This window comes from Polypterus senegalus, chromosome 2, assembly GCF_016835505.1.
Source record: "Polypterus senegalus isolate Bchr_013 chromosome 2, ASM1683550v1, whole genome shotgun sequence".
In the NCBI taxonomy this organism is placed as follows: Eukaryota; Metazoa; Chordata; class Cladistia; order Polypteriformes; family Polypteridae; genus Polypterus; species Polypterus senegalus.
The window spans coordinates 119,603,835-119,627,116 of NC_053155.1; the positions used below are offsets into that span (position 1 = coordinate 119,603,835).

At 37.2% G+C, this 23,282-nt stretch overlaps 1 protein-coding gene across 1 annotated transcript; it reads left to right on the top strand.

Moving 5' to 3' along the window:
• Positions 1-1,743: 1,743 nt before the first annotated feature.
• Positions 1,744-23,063, top strand: ets2 (v-ets avian erythroblastosis virus E26 oncogene homolog 2). Its single transcript, XM_039744470.1, has 10 exons — positions 1,744-1,930; positions 4,741-4,809; positions 10,231-10,348; positions 12,821-12,940; positions 16,037-16,237; positions 16,350-16,430; positions 18,538-18,744; positions 19,483-19,746; positions 19,881-19,999; positions 21,725-23,063. Exons 2-10 carry the CDS (start codon positions 4,747-4,749, stop codon positions 21,938-21,940), a joined length of 1,389 nt encoding a protein of 462 aa, XP_039600404.1. The 5' UTR covers positions 1,744-1,930; positions 4,741-4,746; the 3' UTR covers positions 21,941-23,063.
• The last annotated feature ends 219 nt before the right edge of the window (positions 23,064-23,282 follow it).

Sequence of the window (23,282 nt, forward strand, 5' to 3'; positions counted from 1 at the left end):
TTCACTGATAAAATTGTGTAGGAACTTGTACTTTTAATAATGGCCTGCTTAATATATAAGCCTGGTCAATAAATAATACTTGTATAGTTTCAAATTGTGTGCAGTACCTGGTAAGGCACAACAAATTCTAGCATGCAGTCTTGAGGCTGGCTTAGGTTCAAGAAGACATTTATGGTATTTGACTTTTATTTATACAACCATTTATTTTTTATCAGGATATTGTCTTCATTTATATGTTTTACAAAATACTCTACTGATTTATGCTACTAATGTACCAAGCATAATATATTTTTAAAAATTGTCTTCACAGAAAAGTTATTAAAGTTATAAATATCTAATAGCACCATTTAGATGGATTTTTTATTCAACCTCAGTGATACTGTCCTGATTACAGAATGGTCCAAATACCTTTTACATGATTGTCACTTCTCTTGCCAAATGCTTGATTACCCAATGAGTCACTACAGAGTACTCTATAGCCTTTTGAACAAAGAACAGCCATTGTTTGCTTGGCCTCTTTAACCTGTGGGACTGTCTGCCCGTCTGTCTTTTTATCTACCTGCCTATTCATCAGAACCAAATGCCTTCAAGGGTCATATTTTGTCATGAACGTGATCACCCAATCAGAGCCTGAGTAAGTGAATATTCAGGTTCCCCTCAGCAGACTGGAATTTGTGCCACTCCTTGCTAATTATGACGTCAGTTTTTAACACCCTTATTTCTTTAAGAGTTCAAAAGTGGTGTGATGTGAAAAGTACTTTACAAGCTATTCTGCACATTTTCATTTAGGTACAACTTACAACGGCTCAGTAGTTAGAGTTTTTGCCTCACAACCCCAAAATCTTGAGTCCAAATCCAAACTTTGTATCTCACTTATATTTTTCATATTCTTATCTATTTGTTTTTCTCTTTGGCATTTTGTAAAGCATTTCTTACTTCTTGTAATGCTACATTCATTATATGGAAATACTGCTGTAAAAGTAAATGTTTTTGGTCACTCTGTGTGTGGCTTTTGCATGTTCTCCTTGTCTTCATGTAAGTGGATTTTTCACCAGTTCCCAACCCACATGTTAGACAGTCACCTTATGTCCGTAAGCTGGACAAAAAGCAGTTCTGCTAATGTACAGTTCAATAAGTATTCTATCTATCTATCTATCTATCTATCTATCTATCTATCTATCTATCTATCTATCTATCTATCTATCTATCTATCTAATACGGTATTATAATATGGTATGTCTCCAGGAGACACTTCTGTTGTAAGCCTCGATGAAGTGCTCATATCACAAACGTATTAATAGGGATTCTGTCTGGAATGTGTCATCCTGAAATATTTCACTTGGGAGTGATGGCATATTCAGACTACGATGTTTCAGAGGTGAACAGATTAGGAGGAGTTGTTCTGAGGCGCGAATCCAATGACCCTGGCTGTGTACGTGCGAGCGTGTATTTTAAATGGGTTTGTAAATAAAATCCTCAGGTCCATTTAGACATTATTTATAGTGTGTGACGTTTTTTCCAGTTTGTCGGATGAGTCACCACGTATCTGTAAACTGGTAAGCCATAGCCCATGCAGTTAACACTGGATGTGCTGTAAGGAAGAGTCCTGCTGACGAAACACCTACGGTACAGGCGCTTACTAGTGGCGAATAATTAACTGAAGCCCCACCCTGGCGCGATGTGTGCAGCTACTACGACAGAAGTGGGAGGACCGAAGCCTTAGGAAAGGTAAAAAAAACAAAAAAAAAACAAAACCAAACCACAACAGTGTGTGTCAGTAGTGAAGCGAAAACCTAAGTGTGGATTTCTAATTTGTTGGAGTGTTACAGTCAAGATCTGCGCCTCTCTCTAATCGGGACGTTTTATCTCGTCTTTTCTGGCTTGGGATTTATTGAGTAGCTCGGAAGTACAACTTTCATTCATTCATCAGGTAGGCAAGTTTCACATTTAAAAAAATATAGGTCGTCTGTGTTACTTTATTACAATATTAAACCGTTCGTTGATTTGTTGTGTTGGGGTAGAAAGCAATTGTTACAGATTGCGTGTTTCGCTTTATGTAGTAACCGCGTGATACTAATGAAAAAGTGAATGATAGTTTTCGGTTGTCTTGAATTTTTAGATGTTCGTATTTCCATCCAGATAATTGCAGTTTTTTAATTTGTATAAGCGATTTCTTGGCGATGTCGGGTATCTTGAAAGTTTCCGTATGTATTAGTCCACATATGCACAGTTTTCCCTTTACTTGTATATAGGTGGTTTTCATGTATTTAGAGCTTTCAATTTAAATATAGAAAATTTATAAGGAGTACCATTTATTTTGCATATTTGTCGCACCTGAACTGTTTCAGTTATATCGCAATCAAAAAAAAAAAAACATTACAATCGGTAGCGGCATTTGACAATCCTGCACTAATGTCTTTAATCCTTTTCCGTGAGCTCTTTCTGGTGTCTCGGCTCATTCTGTAAATCCTATCAGATAGCAAGCTTTGTTGAGTAGCAGAAAAGGATAATGTAATTTAGCCGACAACGTGCGTCTAACTTACTGTTGTCCAAATGCTCTGCGTTATACCTCAGTGTACTTTGCTTAATGTTTTCTCATTCCAGCGAATGATTGGTAAAAATCAATTTGTATGTGACCTTCCCCGTCGATATTGACAGTTGGCAATCAATGAAATTATTATCATTGCTTTTAGGAAACTAGCACTTAGCCGTGGTTGGCGCCCGACCATCCCCGATACTGCCAGCCTCCGGCCCTAATGACCCTGAACTGGGTGGATGGATGGAATGGTGGGGTTGCTTGGTCTTTTCAATCATAGTTTTAAAGTCCACCATTATATCGCGCTTAACAAAGCTCAAGGTTAAAAGAAGAAATGTAGTTGAGAAAATAAAGAGACCGAGAGCAGAGCTTATAAATGCCCAAACATTAACTGAGATTATAAATAGATATATGTCAATATGTTAAATTGTCGAAAGCTCTTGACAGATAAAAACAATGTCTCAGACATATTTGCATTACAAAATACTTCTACAGAGCACTACAGTATTACAGAAATAATTGCAAGCGGTGCTTTGATTTTAATTTTACCCTCCATTAGTAATACATTCCATATACTGTACTCCTATTGTTTGCTCCAATTTATTTTTATCCTGTCGCTAATGCTTTCAAAGCGTTTTAATTCCCCATGATTCCAGGATTTGGAAAATAAATGGATGGTGAAAAGTTGATGAATTTACATTGTATTTCAAATACAGTATTTGCTGTCTGTTTTAAAGTCCATCCTTTTCCTAAATCCATTCAGGGGAGCTGGAGCCTGTTTTGGCAGTATCATGTGCAAAGCAGGAGCCAACTTTAGACATTACGTATTGCTATTTCCAGTTTATGGTTAAGTACAATGTGACACTCAAAGACACTTTTTTAAAAATCATTAATTCTTTAGAATGACTTGTGGAGTCGGATGTTAATATAGTAGTAAAGTTGCCTGTGTGATAGGACTGTACTTTAGTTCACATTTAACACTTCATAGTCAGTGTGTTATATGTAATATGGTAGCTTTGTATTAAAATGGTTTTCAGCATAAATTTTAAGGTCAATCAGAAGAAAGCAAATAGTATGCTATGACTCTGTATAATTTTGTTTTAATAATAAAATATTTTTAATAAACATGCTTTATGGTATATCAGTGGTGATGGTCTGTGATAAAAGTACAGCATACTGTTCCATTAATTATGAGGTGTATTTTTAAGTCCAAGCATAAATTGTGGCTTATTGATGTCGTTTCTTTGAGAAATCTTACTTTTTAAAATATTGCATTCTTGTTTACTTTATTAAAGATGTGTGTTCTGTTTAGTTTAGATCACCTTTAATAGCATTGTGAGCCAAAATGAGTTGAGCTCTACATTTTAAACCAAACACTCACTAGCTGACACTCCCTGAAAGCATTTTGTTTTCTCAAGATATGTCCTCCGAAATACACCATCACATCACATCACATCACGTTTTTCCTTTATAATTTGTTACCAGATCAATTAGTGGTAGATTTTTGAATGGAAAAAGAGAGACTGTTGTTCTATACTAAAGAGAAGAGTGTGGGCCACATAAATTGTTATCTTTCCTTAATGTTCATTGTACTTTGAAGTAAGAGTCTGTTGAATTAGAGGTGTGTTTAAAGTGTCTACAAAGCCAGATATACGTTTAATCTTGGGTATGTACACTTTGACTTACTGTAAGTGAGGGAATATTCAATCTAGTAAAATACCCACAGATAACCATATAGCAGAACCACAGGCAGTGTTGATATGAGGTGAATGTTTTGGAAGGGAACATTCTAAAATGTGTCCCTTACTCATTGACTGGTCCCTTAATTTCTATACACACATATAATTTAATTTCAGGTTATGTCGCTATTTAGTTACACATATGTGTGGTATTGTATTTATCAGCATTTTCTAGACATTATATTTGTAAATCTACACTTACACTCTGAACTTGACATCAGAAATGAACGTGACACAGGAATAACTTGTACTGAATTTTTTTTATCACGTTTAGGAAACACACCGGTAAGCCGTTCACTCTAAAGGACAGTGCCTTATTAAAATAATTGTGAGAAAGCAAGTTTTTTATTTGGTTTAAAACTCGTAATACTGAATACGATAAATGGATGATGACATTACAGATTAAAACACGTGCACATTTCCTTCTTTTTTGTAATTTACTGTTTTTTTTTGTTTTTTACATAGATTAAGATGTCTGACTTTCAAATGGATCAAGTTGCCCCCTTGTCCAGTAGCTGCCGCGGAAGTCTGAAGGTAAGTTTCATTGTGTCAGAGGGAACATTTTGTTAAATAAAAAAGAACAAGTGTTGTTGGAAACCCTTCTTGGGCATTTCGAGCTGTACAGTTGCTAGCACTGTTCCTGCATGTTTCACATGGCCTGGGTTTAACTCCTAGGCCTTGTCACTATCTGGGTGGATGAACTTTGTCTGAGATCATTTCCCAAATAGTTCTTGTTAAGTGAACTGTATAGGAAGCTAACTGGGTGTAAATGAGTGTTTGTGAGCTCTGCCACAGATCAACGTTCAGAACAGACTTAGTTTCTGTTGTATGCCATATTGCCTTTCTCTTAAATATTAGAAACGTTGGGGTAATGATTACTCAAGGACCACTGTGGCGGGGGGCGGGGGTCGAAGTCTGGAACAAAAAAATTGTTTTCGAGAGGAAGGGACCCACAGAGACTGCTTATATATAGGGCCCAGAGTTCTGTGCTACAAGCCGGACTATTAAAATGTAGTTTTCAAAGGGCAGGTTTCAACCCCACTTGTAGTTTTCAGATAATGTTCTATACTACTAGGGTGTTGTACCGTGTTAGCCATTATGAATGTAGAGAAAAGCCAAGCAAAATGACACCTTTTATTGGCTAACTAAAAAGATTACAATATGCAAGCTTTTGAGGCAACTCAGGCCCCTTCTTTAGGCAAGATGTAATCCTCAATTACATCAAATACAATTACATCTTGCCTGAAGAAGGGGCCGGAGTTGCCTCGAAAGCTTAGATAATGTTCTATTAAATTGTGCTGCTGTTGTATTTGCAGTATTAAACATCAACAAACCTAATGCGTGTCTTCAGAGAACATTGTCAACAGAAGATATAATTGACACACCTTATGAATGTACCTTTCAAAAGCTTTAGAATAAGTGTGATCTTTTTGCCATGATTTACTGATTAAATTTGACCATACTGCCTATTAAACCTGGACTCCTAAAAACCTTCAGTGCTCAGCGGACCTTTAGTTTTAATATTTATCCAAAAGAGAACAAAATATACTTTCAAAATAAAAACATAAATAACTCTAGTCTCTGTTCCCCTTTCAAAGCCTGTTCCTTTAAAAATAAAAAGGAAAGAGCAAGCAGCTGTAATTACCACCCAGACTACACAGAATGATGAACAATGAAAAAGACCTTGAAGTGGGTTTCCAAGAGGGATTTTTCCATTGTTATAAAAGGAAACAGTGGGTGGAGGTTTAAGAGCTGGAAATGAATTAAAGATGGAGGGGGTAGTGACTTGTGTGTTTAAAATGTGAAACTTGCTCTTCTTTGAAGCAAAAGCAAATATCTGGAATAGGTTAAGACCAAACAAATTGCTACAAGTTATATAATGTGACTGTATATATAAAATCACATACACAGTATATAATAAATCCATACATGTGTATAAAATATATAATGATAAAAAGGAGCAATCAGATTTACATATTTACTTGTTTTTTCTCCTTTAGGATGCATTTCATGCAATTTTTATATGATCTGTTTCTTACAAAATAAAAAATAACAAGCCATAAAGCAATTACATATATTTTTGAATTAGAAAAAACACATTGAACTTTCCATATTGATTTAATGCCTAGGATTGTAATTATCTGTTATACAAATTACACTGTATCCTGGTACTTGAGTGAATAACGATGGTGAGAAGTTGTTCAAAAAAGCTTTTCATGGATATGAAAAATCTGGAGAATGTATTATGTATTGACTGTAAATGAAGGATATGTGACATGAAATAATGTAAATAAATATAAATGAGTAATGGTGCCTTGATCTCAGTCAGAGACAGCTTGAGTCACTAGAGTCAGTTAGAGCAGTGTGCCCATTGGTAATTTATTACTGTGGGCGTAACATACTCCTAATGCAACCAGCAGAACGGAATGAGGAACTGCAGTCTACAACTGGTGGCAACAAATGGTGGCCTCAGTAGGTTACTGGAAAGCTCAAAGCCATGAGCTCAGACATGAAGCCTTCATGCTCATTTGAGAGAGCAAATAGTACATAAATGTGTGTTATGTGGGATAAAATGTAACTGGGGAAAGTAATAAGTATATAAATCTAGCTGTAAATTAATTATATTGGTCTTGAAAAGGGGCTATTTTCGAATACTTGCAGAAAAGAGAAAAAGAAGTCTCCCCCCCTACAGATCTGTGCTTCAGGGCATCCTACTTAACTATCCCAAGTATATTGAGTTGTGTGGTCGATTTCCTAGGTGGGAAGTATTCTCTTTTTCCAGTATGAGTTTTATGTCTATTCGCCTACCACTGCTATAGTACCTCTTTTGTTAGTCATTCACTACCTAGTTACATGTTATACAGTTAGCTTTCTGTCCCCAGTTTAAACTAGCTTACTGGAAATGTTGGGAAACATGATCCCCATCTCTCTGATTTAATAATGTACAGTTGAGGCCATAGGTTTACAAACACCTTGGCTAAAAACTTTCTTACTTAAAATTGCCCAACTTCACATATGTCACAATACAAAACAATTCATGTGTTAAGCCCATTAGTCTAGCTAATTCAAAAACCTCGAAGGTTTGGTTTTTGTTATTCAAGGGACAAACAGACAGATTTATGTCAACTTTTAATCACTGTGTCAGATTTCCAGTGGATCGGATGTTTGAGTACACCAAGTTAGTATTTGATGGTATTTCCTTTAAATTGCTTAACCTGAACCAAATTCTTAAGATAGCCTTCCACAAATTTCTCACAATATTTGGCCAGAATTTTGTCCCATTCCTCAAGTTTGTGGGCCTTCTTGCTCTGATAAGTTTCTTCAGTTCAGTTCACAGATTTTCTATAGGATTCAGGTCAAGGCTTTGTGATGCCTGTTTTGTTGCAACTTTGGAAGTATGCCTGGGATCATTGTCTTGTTGGAAGACCCATTTGTGACCAAGCTTTAGCTTTCTGGCTGATGTGTTGAGGTGCTGCTTTGGAATTTCCAGATAATGTTCCTTCTTTATGATCCCATCTATTTTATGAAGTCCACCAGTCCCTGACAGCAAAAGACCCCTAAAGCATGATGCTACCTCTCCCGTACTTCACTGCTAGGATGGTGTTCCTTGGATTAAGAGCCTCACCATTTATTCTCCATACATATTACTGATCATTATGGCAAAATAATTCAAGTTTTGTTTCATCTGACCAGAGAGCACTCCTCCAAAAAGCTGTGTGTGTCCTGGTGAGTAACTGCAAACTGTACTCTAGCTTTGTACTGATTTTGGGAGTAATGGTTTCTTTCTTGGTTGGCAACCTTTCAGGGCAGGACATAGAAGTGCTCTGTTAATGGTGGATCTTGACACTATTTCCTGGTGCCTCTAAGTCCTTCATTAGTTCTTTTGTTATCTTGGGGTTCTGTTGAACCTTTCAGAACAAACATTTATCATCATTTAACAATGTAAAGTCTGTATGGTGCCAAGCTTTTTATATTTTCATATACTTGATTGTACAGTTGCTAATGGCACATTGAACCCTTTGGAGATGGCTGCTAAGAAGGAATATGAGTCAAAAAGATACACAATTCTTCTGTTATGGTCTTGACTTGATTTCCCCATTGTCTTAACCATAAGAAGGCACTAGCTCTACAGGTAGACCCTAATATACAGGCATAGGTGTCCCAATTATCCACTAATTATGACAATCAGCATTTTATAAGCTGCTAAAAGTAATTACATCAATTCGCGGAGTCATCCATGCTGTTTAAAGAGACAAACAACTTGGAGTATGTAAACTTTTGACCAACTTAAAATATGACATAGTGGTTAAAAGCTGAAATATATCTGTCACATAATCTTTGTTTTGGAGAAAAACCCCTATGGAAATTGAGTTGGTAATATGTGAGAAGTTGGGGAATTTTGAGTTTGAAGGCGTTTAGACAAGGTGTATGTAAACTTATGGCCTCAACTGTAGTTGTTTGTCAGGCTTTGCACAACCATCCATCCATTTCCCAACCCGCTGAATCCGAACACAGGGTCACGGGGGTCTGCTGGAGCCAATCCCAGCCAACACAGGGCACAAGGCAGGAACCAATCCTGGGCAGGGTGCCAACCCACCGCATGAACACACACGAAGACACCCACACACCAAGCTCACACTAGGGCCTATTCGTTAATTTAAACATTTTACTGGTGTATTTTATTTCTTGGAATGTATTTCGTCATCTGTAACAATTTATCCAATGATCACATACTTGTGGCTTTTTGTTCTTTATTGATGCTAGCTGAGATGAGGTCATATAGGTGAAAAAAACTATAGTGACCATTGTTTTGTTTTTTTTAGTATCTAAGAAATGTGTTATATGGAGACGGCTCTTCAATTTGCATCCAGACCAATATATTTTTGTTTAATGTTTTTTATTAAACTGCCAGGTGGTCAGTTAACTGAGCCTTTCACTTTTCTGAAGCTGTTATGTAAAGATTGAGTCTAAGTCCAAAGGATGCCTAAGACCTTGGAGGGTGAAGGAAAAATATTTGGGGTGGCAACTGAGTAACCTGGATAAAGTCATAAAAGTGATGATGATAATGTGGATGATAGTAAAAAGCGATTTTTTTGCTTATTAGTTACTTAGCATTTGAATATGTGAATGATTAAACTTAGCACTACAGAGAACACCAGGTGTGTGGTCAATGGAATGAATTTCCTTTTCTGGAAGGAGACACTGGTTGTCACAATTTACCACTGTTCGTGTGGAGTTAGAACATTATCTCCATGACTTATGGGCTTTTCCCTAGTAATCCTGTTTCCTCGTACTTCTAAAATGTGTGGAGTTTAGATTAAGTGATGAATACAAGCTGTTGTGGTATAAGTGAGTATGAGCTGTAGTAGACTGGTGCGCCATGCAGAGCTGGTTTCTGCCATGTGCCAGAATATGAGCTTCGGCACCCCCAAAACCTTACACTGGATTACACAGTTTAGGAAATGAATGATTATTTTTCATTATTTTATTCTTATAAAGTAAAGTACTCCAGTGACAAAAATATATAAAATGGCTTTTGCATAGTTTTGCAATCCATAAAATGTAAGATTTGCCTGGTTTTAAATTCCAGCTTGTTTACAGTTATAGATGGTTCCTTTAGTAGGCCCTGGAAGCCTGCATTTTAGATTTCCGAAACAGATATACACTTGCACTTTTACAGCCTGAATATATTTTAAGGTTGCAGCACGTCACACATAAATATACACTAATGGAGTTAATTATATGAAGCTGTTACGAAAACATGGTTATTGCCACACATTTTGCATCTCAGGGTCACATCAGGCTAAGAGGCCTTCGTTCTGTTGGTAAAAGTTCTATCTTTGTAAGCCTGAGCTAAAGCTTTCCTTTTTGTTTTTAGTCTTAATATTTTATAACTCGTTAAAAAAGTAGTGCATTTAACTTGTGTGTGTGTGTTTTTTTTATTTTATTTCACAGCGTCAGGCTGCTTTTGATATTATTGAAGACAATGCAGTGTTCCTCCGGCATTATCTGTCTTCTGATGATGACCAGTCAGTCCAGGAAGTCCCATCAGCTCTTGATTATGTGTCACATGGTAAGTTTAATTGCAATAATCCATTTGAAATATTGAAAAATATTTAGGGAAAATTGCCAGTTTTTATTTTAAGTTAATATGCTACAAAATCATATCCACTTAAAACATTTGTGTTTTGCCTTCCCAATTACTGACCATGTTTTTTGTTCAGTTACAGTCTGTTATGTTGTGCTGTTTTCTAAAAAGATTGTAATTGTGTAAAAGTAATTATAGTTGCTGTCAAAGATACCATATGTCCTGATATTGACTGGTGGCTTATCATGTTCCCATTGCTGTCAGGACAGGCTTCAAAACCAATGACCCTGAGATAGATTTAGCACAACTGATCATGGGTGGCTGTTTCTGCTATTATATTTTATAGGACATATGCTTAAAAATAAAACTACTGCCTCTAACCTTCTTTTGTAACTGGCTAATTGAGCTATGAATCTAAAATATAGTCTCCTTTTGAGGTGTGGTCAGTGGATTCTATTATCATACTCTCCATTCATTCAAACATTGGACATCTCTGTGTTACTGAATGCAGACGGGGTATCCAAAACAAAGACAAAAAAATAAAAAGACATCTTTTTATCAGTCTAGGCCTGTCAGGAAAAGAATGCTACAATTCTGTACTAGACAGTGTAATGTGACACAGCATTCTCATAATCCACTTTATTTATAGTTGCAATGAGGTCAGACTCTATCCAGGAAGCATTGACTCCAGCCAGTAACTAGTCGTAGACAGGGCACCATCTACATTCAGGGTGGAATTTATTCTTTTCTCTAGGATCAGATTCTGGACAAGGCTGATTAAACTGTCTTGAGGCACATATAACCCTTGTGTGGTTGGAGCTGTCAAAAGTGGGCACTGGACTTGTCCCTAAATTTATAGAGCCTGTAAAGATAGACTGCAGTGGGGAGTGGTGGAGTGTGCAGTGCACATCCACCTTTCTTGGGGTCAGTTTTTAGCCAGTGTTCTGGATATGCTCTCAAACAGAGACTGCAGGAAAATGAGGTAACCAGTGACAAGGACCACCAGATGTCTGCTCCTACAAAAAGGAGAAAGACAGACCCAGCCTTTATTTTACTAGTCTGCTAATGAAGAAAATTTTGACTTGAAGACTGGTCCATCCTTTTCCAGTGTATAGATACAGAAAACGGACTGGGCTGCAAAACTAGTGGTGGGAGTTCAGGGTTAGCAATTGCAACCTATTTTAAGCATAAGAAAAAGGACAAAACAAAAATTATTCAGTCCATCAAGATCATTATGATGATCTCCTCACCAGCCAGCAGTGCCTGATTTTCATAAGGAACTTTGAAAGAAATAGTAACCTCGGGACACTGCATTTCCAGCTTTACTTTTTCTCTATTAGACAGTGTTGCAAAGGCTACATTAAAGATGTGATTACTTTGGTAATACAATTCCAAATTTGTCTCCTCACGAAAATGTTTCGTTGGCAACCTACTGTACTGCATTACCTAGTGTTTGTAGGAGATTAACTCCATGAAACTCGGTGGCAGAGAAAAAGTGCACCAGACCTTGGAGGAGAGAGCGACTGCAAATAGACCGTAAGCTGTACCACCAGGACTGGTGGAAACAGACACTGTAATAAGTACTACAAGTATATTTACACCAAGAACTGGCAGGAGAGGCGATTCTCTACAATTACAACCTGTCTTGAGAGTTCCTCCTGAGAGAGTTATTGTATAGGAGTTTGAAAGCCATTTATTTTGGACCAGTTAAAAGAACAGTAGCTAGTGTTACACCAGCCATTCATAGTGTTGATCTGTTTCAGCCTGTACACTGTTCTAAAATTCAAGAAGAAGGAGATTACAAAACCAGGGCATCCCAAGACTCATATTTAAACTTTGGATAAAATACTATGTGTGCGAGGAGGAGAGCTTTTGCACTTTAGTTGCCATATGCTTGTTGACAATATTGATTTATGATACTGTGCACTTCTTTTCTTTTGTAGTGATTAGTTGTCTTCTTGGTAAAGTAAATTTAAAAGCATTTGCCATGTGATTCAGCATTTTCTTTAAGGACAGTAATTTTAATTATGAAATCAAGCGCTAAAACTATTAGTTTCTCAATGGCAGAAAAAGGCCCACTTAATAAATAGTGTGTTGTAACAAGTGAATGTTGAACCAAAGATCACACAGGATGTAATTGCAACATCACTGGGAGAACTTTTGGTGACAGCATGTTATTTCAAAGAAAAGGAGAACTTACTATGGATGTACACAATGTCACTAGTGGCTTTGTGGATTTCCATCGGTTGCAGAATCTCTCACTGTGTTTGAGGCATTTCCTTTCAATTGACCACACATTGCAACAAAATATGCTTTTTTTTGTGTAGTAAATGATAGCGTTTCTCAAATTGACAAAAATAACTTTTACTTCCAGTACTTGATTCCAGTAAGCTGACTCTCATGACCCTTGGCAGATATCAGCTATAATTTTGTTTTTTGTGTCTCCGTCTTCTCTAGACCTCAACACCTATGGAGTACCCCTTCTGACTCCATGCAGTAAGGCTGTCGTGAGCCAGGCTTTGAATGACAGTTTTAGTGGCTTTCTGAAAGAGCGAGGCCGTCTTGGAATTCCCAGTGGTAAGTGACTATTGTGTCTTGTGGCTCTGTGCCCACCATTTACTGTGGACTGAGAGACTCTTAACATAAAAGTAAAGAATGTTGTACAGTACATAAGTAATCCACTTAGATGTTATGTTTTTATTAATTCTTTAAATATCAGTATTCACAAAGCAGCAAAATAGATCTGAAATATAACATTTATCCAGTTCAACAAGTGCTGCATTTGTGATGGATGAGCAAAGCAGGATTCCTTAATGAGCAAGTTCTGTTTCACCAACAGTTCTTTATGATTCTAAGTAATACAATTTCCTTGACTGTTAGTGTTTAGCTTAATTCCTTTGCATGTTATTAAAGAAAAAAGTCCTTGAGGGTACACAGAGTAGGGGTCTCAGATGATAAACCCCTAGTAATGAATGAGTGTGGTAAGGGAAAGTGAAAAAATGCCTTTGAGTCTGCACAGGTACAGCCATCCACTTGTCTTGTTCAACACAGTTATCTGATTATGAGAAAGCACACTGAACATCCATGGATATTATATAATGCACGGGCACACTATGGGCAGAGTTCACTTGGAGTCACAGATCTTCCTCTAAGTTGGCTATTTAAATGAGGAAAAGAACCAGATAAGAGACTTCTGGAGCAACCTTGTACATTGCCCTCTTGTGTCCCCATTAAACTGACCCTCATAATAGTAATAGTAATACATCGTAGGCAGTGTACATTATCTATATATATAATTCACTAAGGGCACGCAAGACACTGAGGGCACGCAAGACAGTGAGCGCAAGCAAGACAGAGCCCTGCCCGCCAACTGTAAGACCATTGGATACGCTTGACAGAGCCCCGCCCGCCAACTCTAACCCTCCTACTGTGTCATGGGATATGCACGACAGAGCCACGCACGCCAGCTGTGACCATCATCCCAAGTCCAGCACTGCTCTTGAGGCACGCAACAACTCACCAAACACAGCCTCAGTCACTTTTGTCTGTGCAAAAGTCCACATGCACCTCTGAGCCACGTTGACTTTACACCACACGCAAGACAGAGAGACATGATCGCCAACTCACAGAGCCCCGCCCGCCAACTCTAGGGCAAGCAAGACAGAGAGCGCACACAAGACAGAGAGCCACGCCCGCCAAAGCCCGCCTGCCAACTCTAACTAAGGGCAAGCAAGACAGAGAGCACACGCAAGACAGAGAGCCACACCCGCCAACTCACAGAGCCCCATCCACCAACTCTAAGACCATGGGATACGCACGCATGTAGTGTATAAAAGGATATAAATAATTGCATGTAAACGATTCGCCAAAATCTGTTGTATGTAAACGATACTGTTGAAAATGTTATTGTTTTTTCATCAGAAAACCCGGTTTCCACGTCTACCTGTATTAGTTTAAATTGCACTTTTACCACTTGCAATAGGGCAGACGCGCTGACTTATCGTGTCGACTAGGCAACACAATGAATGCGGCGTCTATATATTTCTATGTTTTCTGTAGCCTGCTACAGGAAGGTACTCTCTCGAGCATTGGCATTGGTTTCGCTCCTTGCTATTTTCATTATACTGCGACGGTGGTTTCCTAAGCCTTTGTTATATTGAATTCCTTTCTCACCATTTTCCGTTCCTATTCTTACTCCGCCGTATGCTGCGGCGGGCTTCGGCTAGTACTGTATATACACTTAAAAGTTCGCAATCAATACTAATAAACATTACAAAATTTTTTTGCGCGGAGTAGTGCACAGAAGTGTTTTTTCTCCACTGTTATCTAAATGTAGGCTAAACAGATTAGCAGAATTGTGATCAGAGGTTTGGTAGGAAAAGGGCAATTGTGGACATCATCCCTGGCCCATGCATTTCTCATGTCATTAATAACTCTCTCCATAAACCTTAGTGGAAAAAACAAGAAAGATGATAATTCACATATTTCAGTCCCAGCTTGCTGGTTGTTCATCTAGAAACTGAACCGGCATTGTTGGTACTCTGCCAACCATTCTGGCACACTAAAAACAGATGGTTATTCAATGTATGCCAAAGTGCTGGAAGCCTTCCTTGTAGGGAAATTTTTTTTCTTTACCTGTGCTCATTATCTGTTTAGTCAAATTTTATTTATAGGTATCCATTATAAAGCAGCTATTAGCAGTCTATTTTTATTAACTGTGGTATTAGCAGTAATAAATTCTTATATTTTTGAACCCCATAAAAAATGGAAATAGCTGTGGAAGAAGAAGACTCTCTTACACATTGTTTCACATGTTATATGTTTTTAACATGCAAACTGCCAATAGGTGTTTATGATGAATACGTTAACTAAAGTGTTAGTTACCCTAAATTCTTGAGACACCAACACATTCCCTGAACTTATGCACATGACCACACTCTGAAGACGTGGATCAGATGAAAGAATGCTTTTCTAAAGAAGCGAAATAATTAGGGTCATTAACAACACAGGAGAAAGAAGCACATTAAAAATACTTGTCAAAAAAGATTTACTGGAATTCAGATTAAAAAAACAATCATAACACTGCGACATGGGTAAGAGCAGTAATGAAGGATAACATTTTTCACATGGCAGTATTAGAAATGAAATTAGATAAAGGTCAACAAATACAATGGGCACATTCAGTATAGTTTCAGAAGTTTGTTTTTCCTTATGATGGCAGTTCCTTTACACACTGCACGTCTGAGTACCTGTCGAACCTTTCAAACAAATAAAGCTATTTAACAAGTTGGATCTGCATTAAATTTAGGTCCAAAATATGTGAAGAATGTGGTCTTTTTTTCAGTTATCAGCTACATTAAAAACAATGCATTGCAGAGGTCATAGATTTATTTGAGCCTGAGGAACAGTTTTCATTTAAGGGCACCTTTTAACTTTTTTAATTAATAATCAATACATTTCCAGCTTCACATAAAGATTGCATTGAGGGCAATCTGTTTGTTTTTGTAAAAAAAAAGTACTGTGTACTGTGTGTGAAGACTAGAATTAAGTTAACTTGGACATGTTCCCAGATCCACAACCCACATCAGAAAAAGCAGATTGAAACTGAATAAGCGAGGATGTCCCCAGTTGCTTAAATAATTGAGCTTGTTTTTTTGTTTTTCTCTTTCTCAGATCCACACCAGTGGAGTGAACTGCAAGTTTTCCAGTGGCTCCGTTGGGCATCCAATGAGTTCAGTTTGGCAAATGTGAACTTTCAGAAGTTCAACATTACTGGGCAGATGCTCTGTGACATGGGCAAAGAGCGTTTTCTAGACTTGGCACCTGACTTTGTGGGGGACATCCTCTGGGAGCACCTGGAACAGATGATGAAAGGTAAAATACTTTGTGGGCATTGTAGTAATTGTATTAATTAATGGCAAAAAACAACAAATAAAATGCATTCATGTGGATAACATTTGTTTATTACACAATCCTTAATTTGCAGATTGTCAAGAAAGTGAACAGTCCCAGTTCAGTAATGTTACCCCTGATGTAATTTCCAGTTGGATCAACAACAACTTAATTGGTAAATCCATTCAAAAGTGTTGTAATTTCTTGGCTTTTATTTTAAATTTTTGACAATGGGATAATCACAATGTTTACTGCTGCTGTCTCATTACTGGGTTCAAATCCTGGACCTATCACTAGTTAGGAGGAGTTTGCATAGTCAGCCCTTTCCCCTTGGCGTTTACCGTTCTTGAATGACAGAGTATCGTTGTGGCCTGTGATAGTCTGGCACCTCATCTGCTGTTACTTTCTGCCTTGCACCTGATGTTGCTGAGCTGGTTTTGGCATCTCACAGATTTGGAAAATTAATGGTTCATACAATTATATTCCCAATGATGAGGAAGCAGTGGCAAAGAGCATCTTTTGTGCTTGGACTGAGAGGTTGTGTGAATGTGTCATGCTTATTTTAATGTGTTCCCTCATGAAGTATTAAGAAACCATAAGCCATGAAATAGATATAAACCCCAGTGTAATCATTTATTTCAGGCAGGTAATAAAAAGCCAATATCCCAATAGTTATTTTACTTGTGTATCTATTTAGTCATATGGTAAATTAGAACAGTGCAGTGTTTTAGCTGTTAATTTATTTTTTTCCTAAAATTGGAGCTCATGTTAGGCAAATGATTTGTTTGGGGTATTTGAGCCCCAAATTATCAGCTTTGTAATCATACATAATGGATACTAGCCTTCCTTCCTACAAACCTCTCTTATGCTGTTTTTTTTTAACATAGATACTGTAAATGTTGCATAAGTGGAAAATATTTAGCAAGCTATGGATGGGGACCTGAAATATGCAATCATGTAGTTATGTATTTCTTTTAAATATAGATATGACAATCTGCTGCATTTTAATTTTCCAGGAAAAAGATTACTTCAACATTTTCCTCTGGATATATATATTTAAGTTTATGTTGAATTATTGTCGAAAAGTCAAATGTAGCAGGTTGTACTTTGAATTGTTCACTGCTTTCTCCCAGAACATACTGTAGGGTTCACTGGTTTTGCTCCAAAGAGCAAAAATTCCTGGGAAAACAACCTGAAATCAGATGGACTCCACTAATACAATGATTAACAGGCATTGCCTCATAGTGATCACCTTCTGTAGCAATAACTTATTTGTAGGAGTGTGCTTGCAGTTCAAGATCTCATGCTGCTGAATGAGTTTAAGTATAGCAAAACACACAATTTTTTTCCTTCCCACATTTTACTCTCCTTTAATATAAACCCAATTTTGTTCAACTTAATCTACTTATGGTTTCCCATAACCCATTCTGGGCCTTCAGTAGGATCACTTCCATATACTAGGCATTACCAGTGGCAGAGGAAAATGAATACAATAACCTTGCTAATCTGTAGTTAAGATATACTTGCCTCAATCAACTAGGTCTCATTGAGCTGCCTCAATTTATAAGAAAAGCCAAATAATTAATCAGAAGTATGAACTGTGACAAAATTGAAAGCGACAAAATTACCTCTGTCCATACCCACCCGCAAGCTAAGGGATGGTGTTGCAGAATTTTTGAAACTTCCATAACAAAGGCAGCAATACAGATTTAGTGAGAAGCCATAGCAAAGTCCAAACAGATGCAAGGCATATTCTTAATAAGTCAGATAAGACGTCAATACTGTAATAAAGGTGAACACCAGGTGAAACGATAAATATTAAGGCTAAGTATATGTTCTGGTTTTTCTGATCATAAATAATGAGTTAGCTTTGAGATCCACCAAGAAAAGTATGGAACACCTAACAACATAGCAATTCGCTGTTTTGGCAATTTTGGGGAGGTGATCATGTTATTGGTATAGTGTTTATATAGGTTATGGGGATATGGATATTCTATATTGGCTTTGTGGGCACTTTCATGAGAAACTTCTGTGAAGGACTTGAACCCCATCCAAGGCTGACTCCTAATATTGCTAGGATTGGCTACAGCCCTCAGTGAATTGGATTAAACAGCTTTAAAATCATTAGGTAATGTTAGGTCACCTCAATAAAACAGACAAGGTCATCCGATATGAGGTGTTAAAACATCTGATATTACCAAGGATTTCTTTTTGTATGATATGTTTCACTAACTTTAAAAAGAGGAAAGCTTTCTGTTAACGTCACTTGTGTCTTTTTTCAGATTTCAGTTTTGATCAAACTCAGATGAAGAACTTACTAGATGAGCTGTTGGACAATTCAGAAAAAACGTCAGTCAAAAGTCTTTCTGGCACTGATCAGGACTACCAGATGTTTTCAAAACCACAGCTACACACCATCAGTATGAACTATTACACCATGAACCAGGACCTAGCATTTAACAGTCTGAATCTTGAAAACCGCAGAGCATGTAAGTCTCTACTGCATTGCAATGTTTAAATCTTAATGTGGTGGGGGTAATAAAAAGGCAATAGAAAGTTTATCAAAATACTGTGTATCCACTATGTGTTGATCAGGTAAGTAACACAGTGGCGGAGAAGTCAGCACCTCTGCCTTTCAAGTCCAGTGTCTTTTGAATCCTGTGGATAGCTACAGTCTCTGTGGAATTTAGATTTCCTCCCCACATCTGTGTGGGTTTTTCTCCTGGTACTCCAGTTTTCTTTCCCACAACCCAAAGATGATTGTTAAGTTAATTGGCAACTCCAAATGTGGGTGTGATGCGATCTTGAATAGCATTAAGCAGGTTTTAGAAAATGAATTACGATGAAAGCCTGGTTCCTCTTTGAATACAGTAATAAATGGAAAGACAATGCCACATTTGAGCTATCAACATGTTTAGTAATATGTGGTGTTTTGAGCTTTTTATTTTCATCGACATTGACACTTTGACAAAGTGATTAAAGCATTGGTTCGATAGCTGGTTCAATCCCTGCCTTCAGCACCCTCGGTGATCCTAAGATAGTCCTCATAATCTTTATGAGTTTCAGTCAGAAAAAATGCAAATTCAGTCAACTGTATTATAGCTCTGCAAATATTAAGAACTTTGAGGGTAATACTAAAAGATGAAACAAGTAAACAAGTTTTATTTTTATATAGCAATTGTGCTATTTAACTTGAGATGCAAATTGGATCCTTTAATGTTTTTTAGATAACACCAAAGATCAGGATTCTGTGGAAAGCGTTGACAGCTATGACAGCAAGGACACTGCAATGCATTCATGGAATAGCCAGTCCTCGCTGTCTGATGTGCAGAGAGTACCATCCCATGACAGCTTTGATGAAGACTTTAATGTCGGAACCTTATGCCTTAACAAGGAAGGTCTGTCTTTCAAAGACTACGTACAGGAAAGGAACAATCCTCTGGAACAGGGAAAACCCGTCATACCTGCTGCTGTTCTGGCAGGATTCACAGGTAAAATGATAAGGATGTCTAGTCCTAGTGTGGCTTTGATTTTTTGTTTTGTTCATGGCACAATACTCTGGTTCTAAAGGAGAGCTAATTGTTAAAAACCTTAATTTGACATTGTTTTTTTATATGACGTACAGGAAGTGGCCCTATTCAGCTCTGGCAATTTCTGCTTGAGTTGCTCACTGATAAATCCTGTCAGTCGTTCATCAGCTGGACTGGAGATGGATGGGAGTTTAAACTTACAGATCCCGACGAGGTAAACAAATTGCCCAGTTGTAATTTCTTTGATTGTATGATTTCTATTTATTTTTGTATGTTTCTTATATGAGATATTTAGTGTTTTGGGTGCTACCATCTTTTAATTTTAACACCCTTAGAATGGCTAACGTGAAAACTGAATTTGGTGTTTGCATCTTGGAATGTGTTAAGTCAGAGGACCTCAACTGCAACATGAGAGTTTCAAGTGTCATATGATTTCAGTTAGGCAATTATACATTTTAAAAAGAAGGGACATAATGGCATAGTGGGTAGTGCTTGTACCCCCACTATTCCAGCAACATGAGTTTGAATCCCAGCCAGGTTACGCTTTATGTGGAGGGTTCAGTTTTCTCCCCTGATCTATAAGGGTTTTCTCCCACATTCCAGAGCTGCAGTTAGGGTGCTTGACAGCTCGAAATTAGCCCTATATGGGTGTATAACTGAATGTGTGCAGCTGTGGGCTGGTGCTCTATACCAGTATTGCAGTAAAACATCTGGGATATGCTGTGATATCCTGAAAGCCTATATTGGAAGAGGCAGAACATTTTAGAAATCATATTTGGCAGTGCAATGTAATAACACTGTGCACTTGTGAAGACACTGGATTAAAAGAACCTAAAACTCACCCCAGTAGACACAATTAGCAGTGTTGCCTCACCCCACCAGATGACTGGACAAAGCCACTCTGTGTAGAGTTAGTACTTTGTTCCCATGTCTAATTTGTTTTGCCTTCACACCCCAAAGGTCTATAGTTTTAGATGTATTGGTGACTAAATTCACCAGTTTAGGGTGCCCTACCATAGACTGATGCCCCATCTAAAACTCACTGCCCAGCTCCTGTGACTCTGAGTTTGATTAATTGCAATGGAAGATGGGTTTATGAAAGTATAATGCGACTTGGACTAAAAATCCAAAGATTTTGAAAAGCAGTGGCATCAGAGCCAAATGGGTTGTGGCATTAAATCAATGAACTAATAAGGCAGTTTAAAATAAAAACAAATCTGAGGTAAAGTTAGGTTGTGTCTGTTTTTTTTTTTGTTTTAACTCTTAAGTCCATTCTGCACAAAGCAAACAGAACTAAATGTTACAGCACTCTTACCTCTCTACAAACAATGAACAGTTAGGTTTTTGAAAAAAATGAAACCTCAGATCTCCTCTGCTAAAACCAAAAAACTTGAAATCCTAACACAGCTAGAAAATTCAATTAGGTCTGTGGACATAGTTGCTGCGTGGTTTGTAAAATATGACCTGGTTTATAAAGTGTGCTTTCAACAGAATAAACACGACTCAGTATTCTTATCAGAAAATACTCTCAAGTGTCTTTTGGAGAGCATCGCTCTTTACTCATAGACTTTGATCATTATTTTGTGATATATATTGACAGAGGCTTCTATTCCCATTATTTTTTGAAGGTTGCTCTCTGTTTTGTGTTTTTTAATACCTTTTTTTTGAGTGCATGGGTTCTTAATCCTGGGTTTGGTGACTTCATACATGGCTTACATAATCAAAGCAAAGTTTTTTGCTTCTTATCAGTCTGCTATGATAAGTTTATTAACAAAAAAGAAAAACTGGAGAAAATCCTCGCATGCAAACATCACACTAACATTGGTGCTGTCTTGGATTTCCATCTAATGCTTTTGGCTACATTTTGGATTTTGCTAATTTGATTATAGTGAAATATAACCTACAAAACTATACACTTTTTTTTTTTTTTTTCTCCTAGGTTGCTCGTCGATGGGGTCGGAGAAAAAATAAGCCCAAAATGAATTATGAAAAATTAAGCCGTGGTCTCCGTTACTACTACGATAAGAATATCATCCATAAGACTTCTGGCAAGCGCTATGTCTACCGATTTGTCTGTGATCTGCAAAATTTGTTGGGTTATTCTGCAGAGGAGCTACATGCCATGTTGGGTGTTCAACCAGATACTGAAGACTGAACTTCAGCTCCAGAGAAGTGGAATGCTTTGAAAATGTGCAAAGTTGTTAACACCGCTCTGAAGCTTCTTGAGTGCTCTTTATGTTGGTGAAGAGATGTTCTCTTTGATAGACCATCGTAACGGCACAACATAGTTGAGGGGAAATGGAGGCTGTGCTTCACCACTGAGAGGAATAACTTGCCTGTTTTTGTGTTTCTAAGAGCTGTCACAATTTTCCGTTTCTGTTTATACACGTACACTGTATTCTGTGTATTGATTTATGATGAACCTTGCCTGATGTGAGCTGAGGTTGCAAAAGAGCCGTTTTCTTTTTTGCTTTTTACTTGAAATTCCAAGCTTTAAAGGCATGGTATTTGTTTTTGTTCTGGGTCATAGATTCTAGGTAAAGTGATCCGTGAAAAGCTCTTTCAAAGCAGCATTCATTTATTCATTCAGCCTGGTTTATAAGACATGAATGTTGTTGGTTAGGTTGCAATTTGTTTTTATTTATTTATAAGGTTGTATTCAGTAAGGGAAGTTGCATACAATGAAACTGTAGTTAAATTAGTCAGTGTGGTTTCAACGTGAATTACACAGGCGCACACTATGTCATAGCCAAGGGAGGTTTAAAGAACCTGGGAATTCACAAAAGATACGTCAACAGTAAAGCATATGGAATCAGTGGTGATATTTTTTCCCAGTGAAGCAAGACATTTCTGACTATTTTAATAATCTTCATTTAATATTTGTATTTATGTACGTGTTTATGTATATAAAATATATATATAATATTTTAAGTGTTTCTTAAAATTGAAATATTTTGTGAACACCAAATATGGTCGTATGTTTGCAGTTGGTTGAGCAGTGCTTAAACCTTTTTTTTTCTCTTTTCCCAAAAGAGCGATACCCATGTAAATAAATGGTTTTTATATTTTGTTGTATGTTGTATTTTGCATGTCCGTATGAGATTTGTTTTTTCAGAAACTGTAGACAAATGAATGCAGAAATTTTGTATATTTTTGAGACATTTAGGTGCATTTATCCTTCAGGAGGAAATAGAAGGATGTTTTGTAGCAGCTATTCTAACTGCACTTAACCTAACAGGTTATCAGATTCAATAAACCTTTATTTTTTTGTAATTCAAGATAATTGTCTGTTTCATTACCCTCTCTGTGATTTAGAAATGAAAAAGAGTTGATGAGTGATTCTTTGTTAAAGTTGAATTAGGGCTGCACGATTACACCTTATTTAGCATCACTGCTTTACAGCTGAAGGTGTTACTATACATTGTGGATACTTTGAGAGAATGATCCATGTCTAATATACAGTGGAACCTCGGTTTACAAGTGTTTTGCAAGGCAAG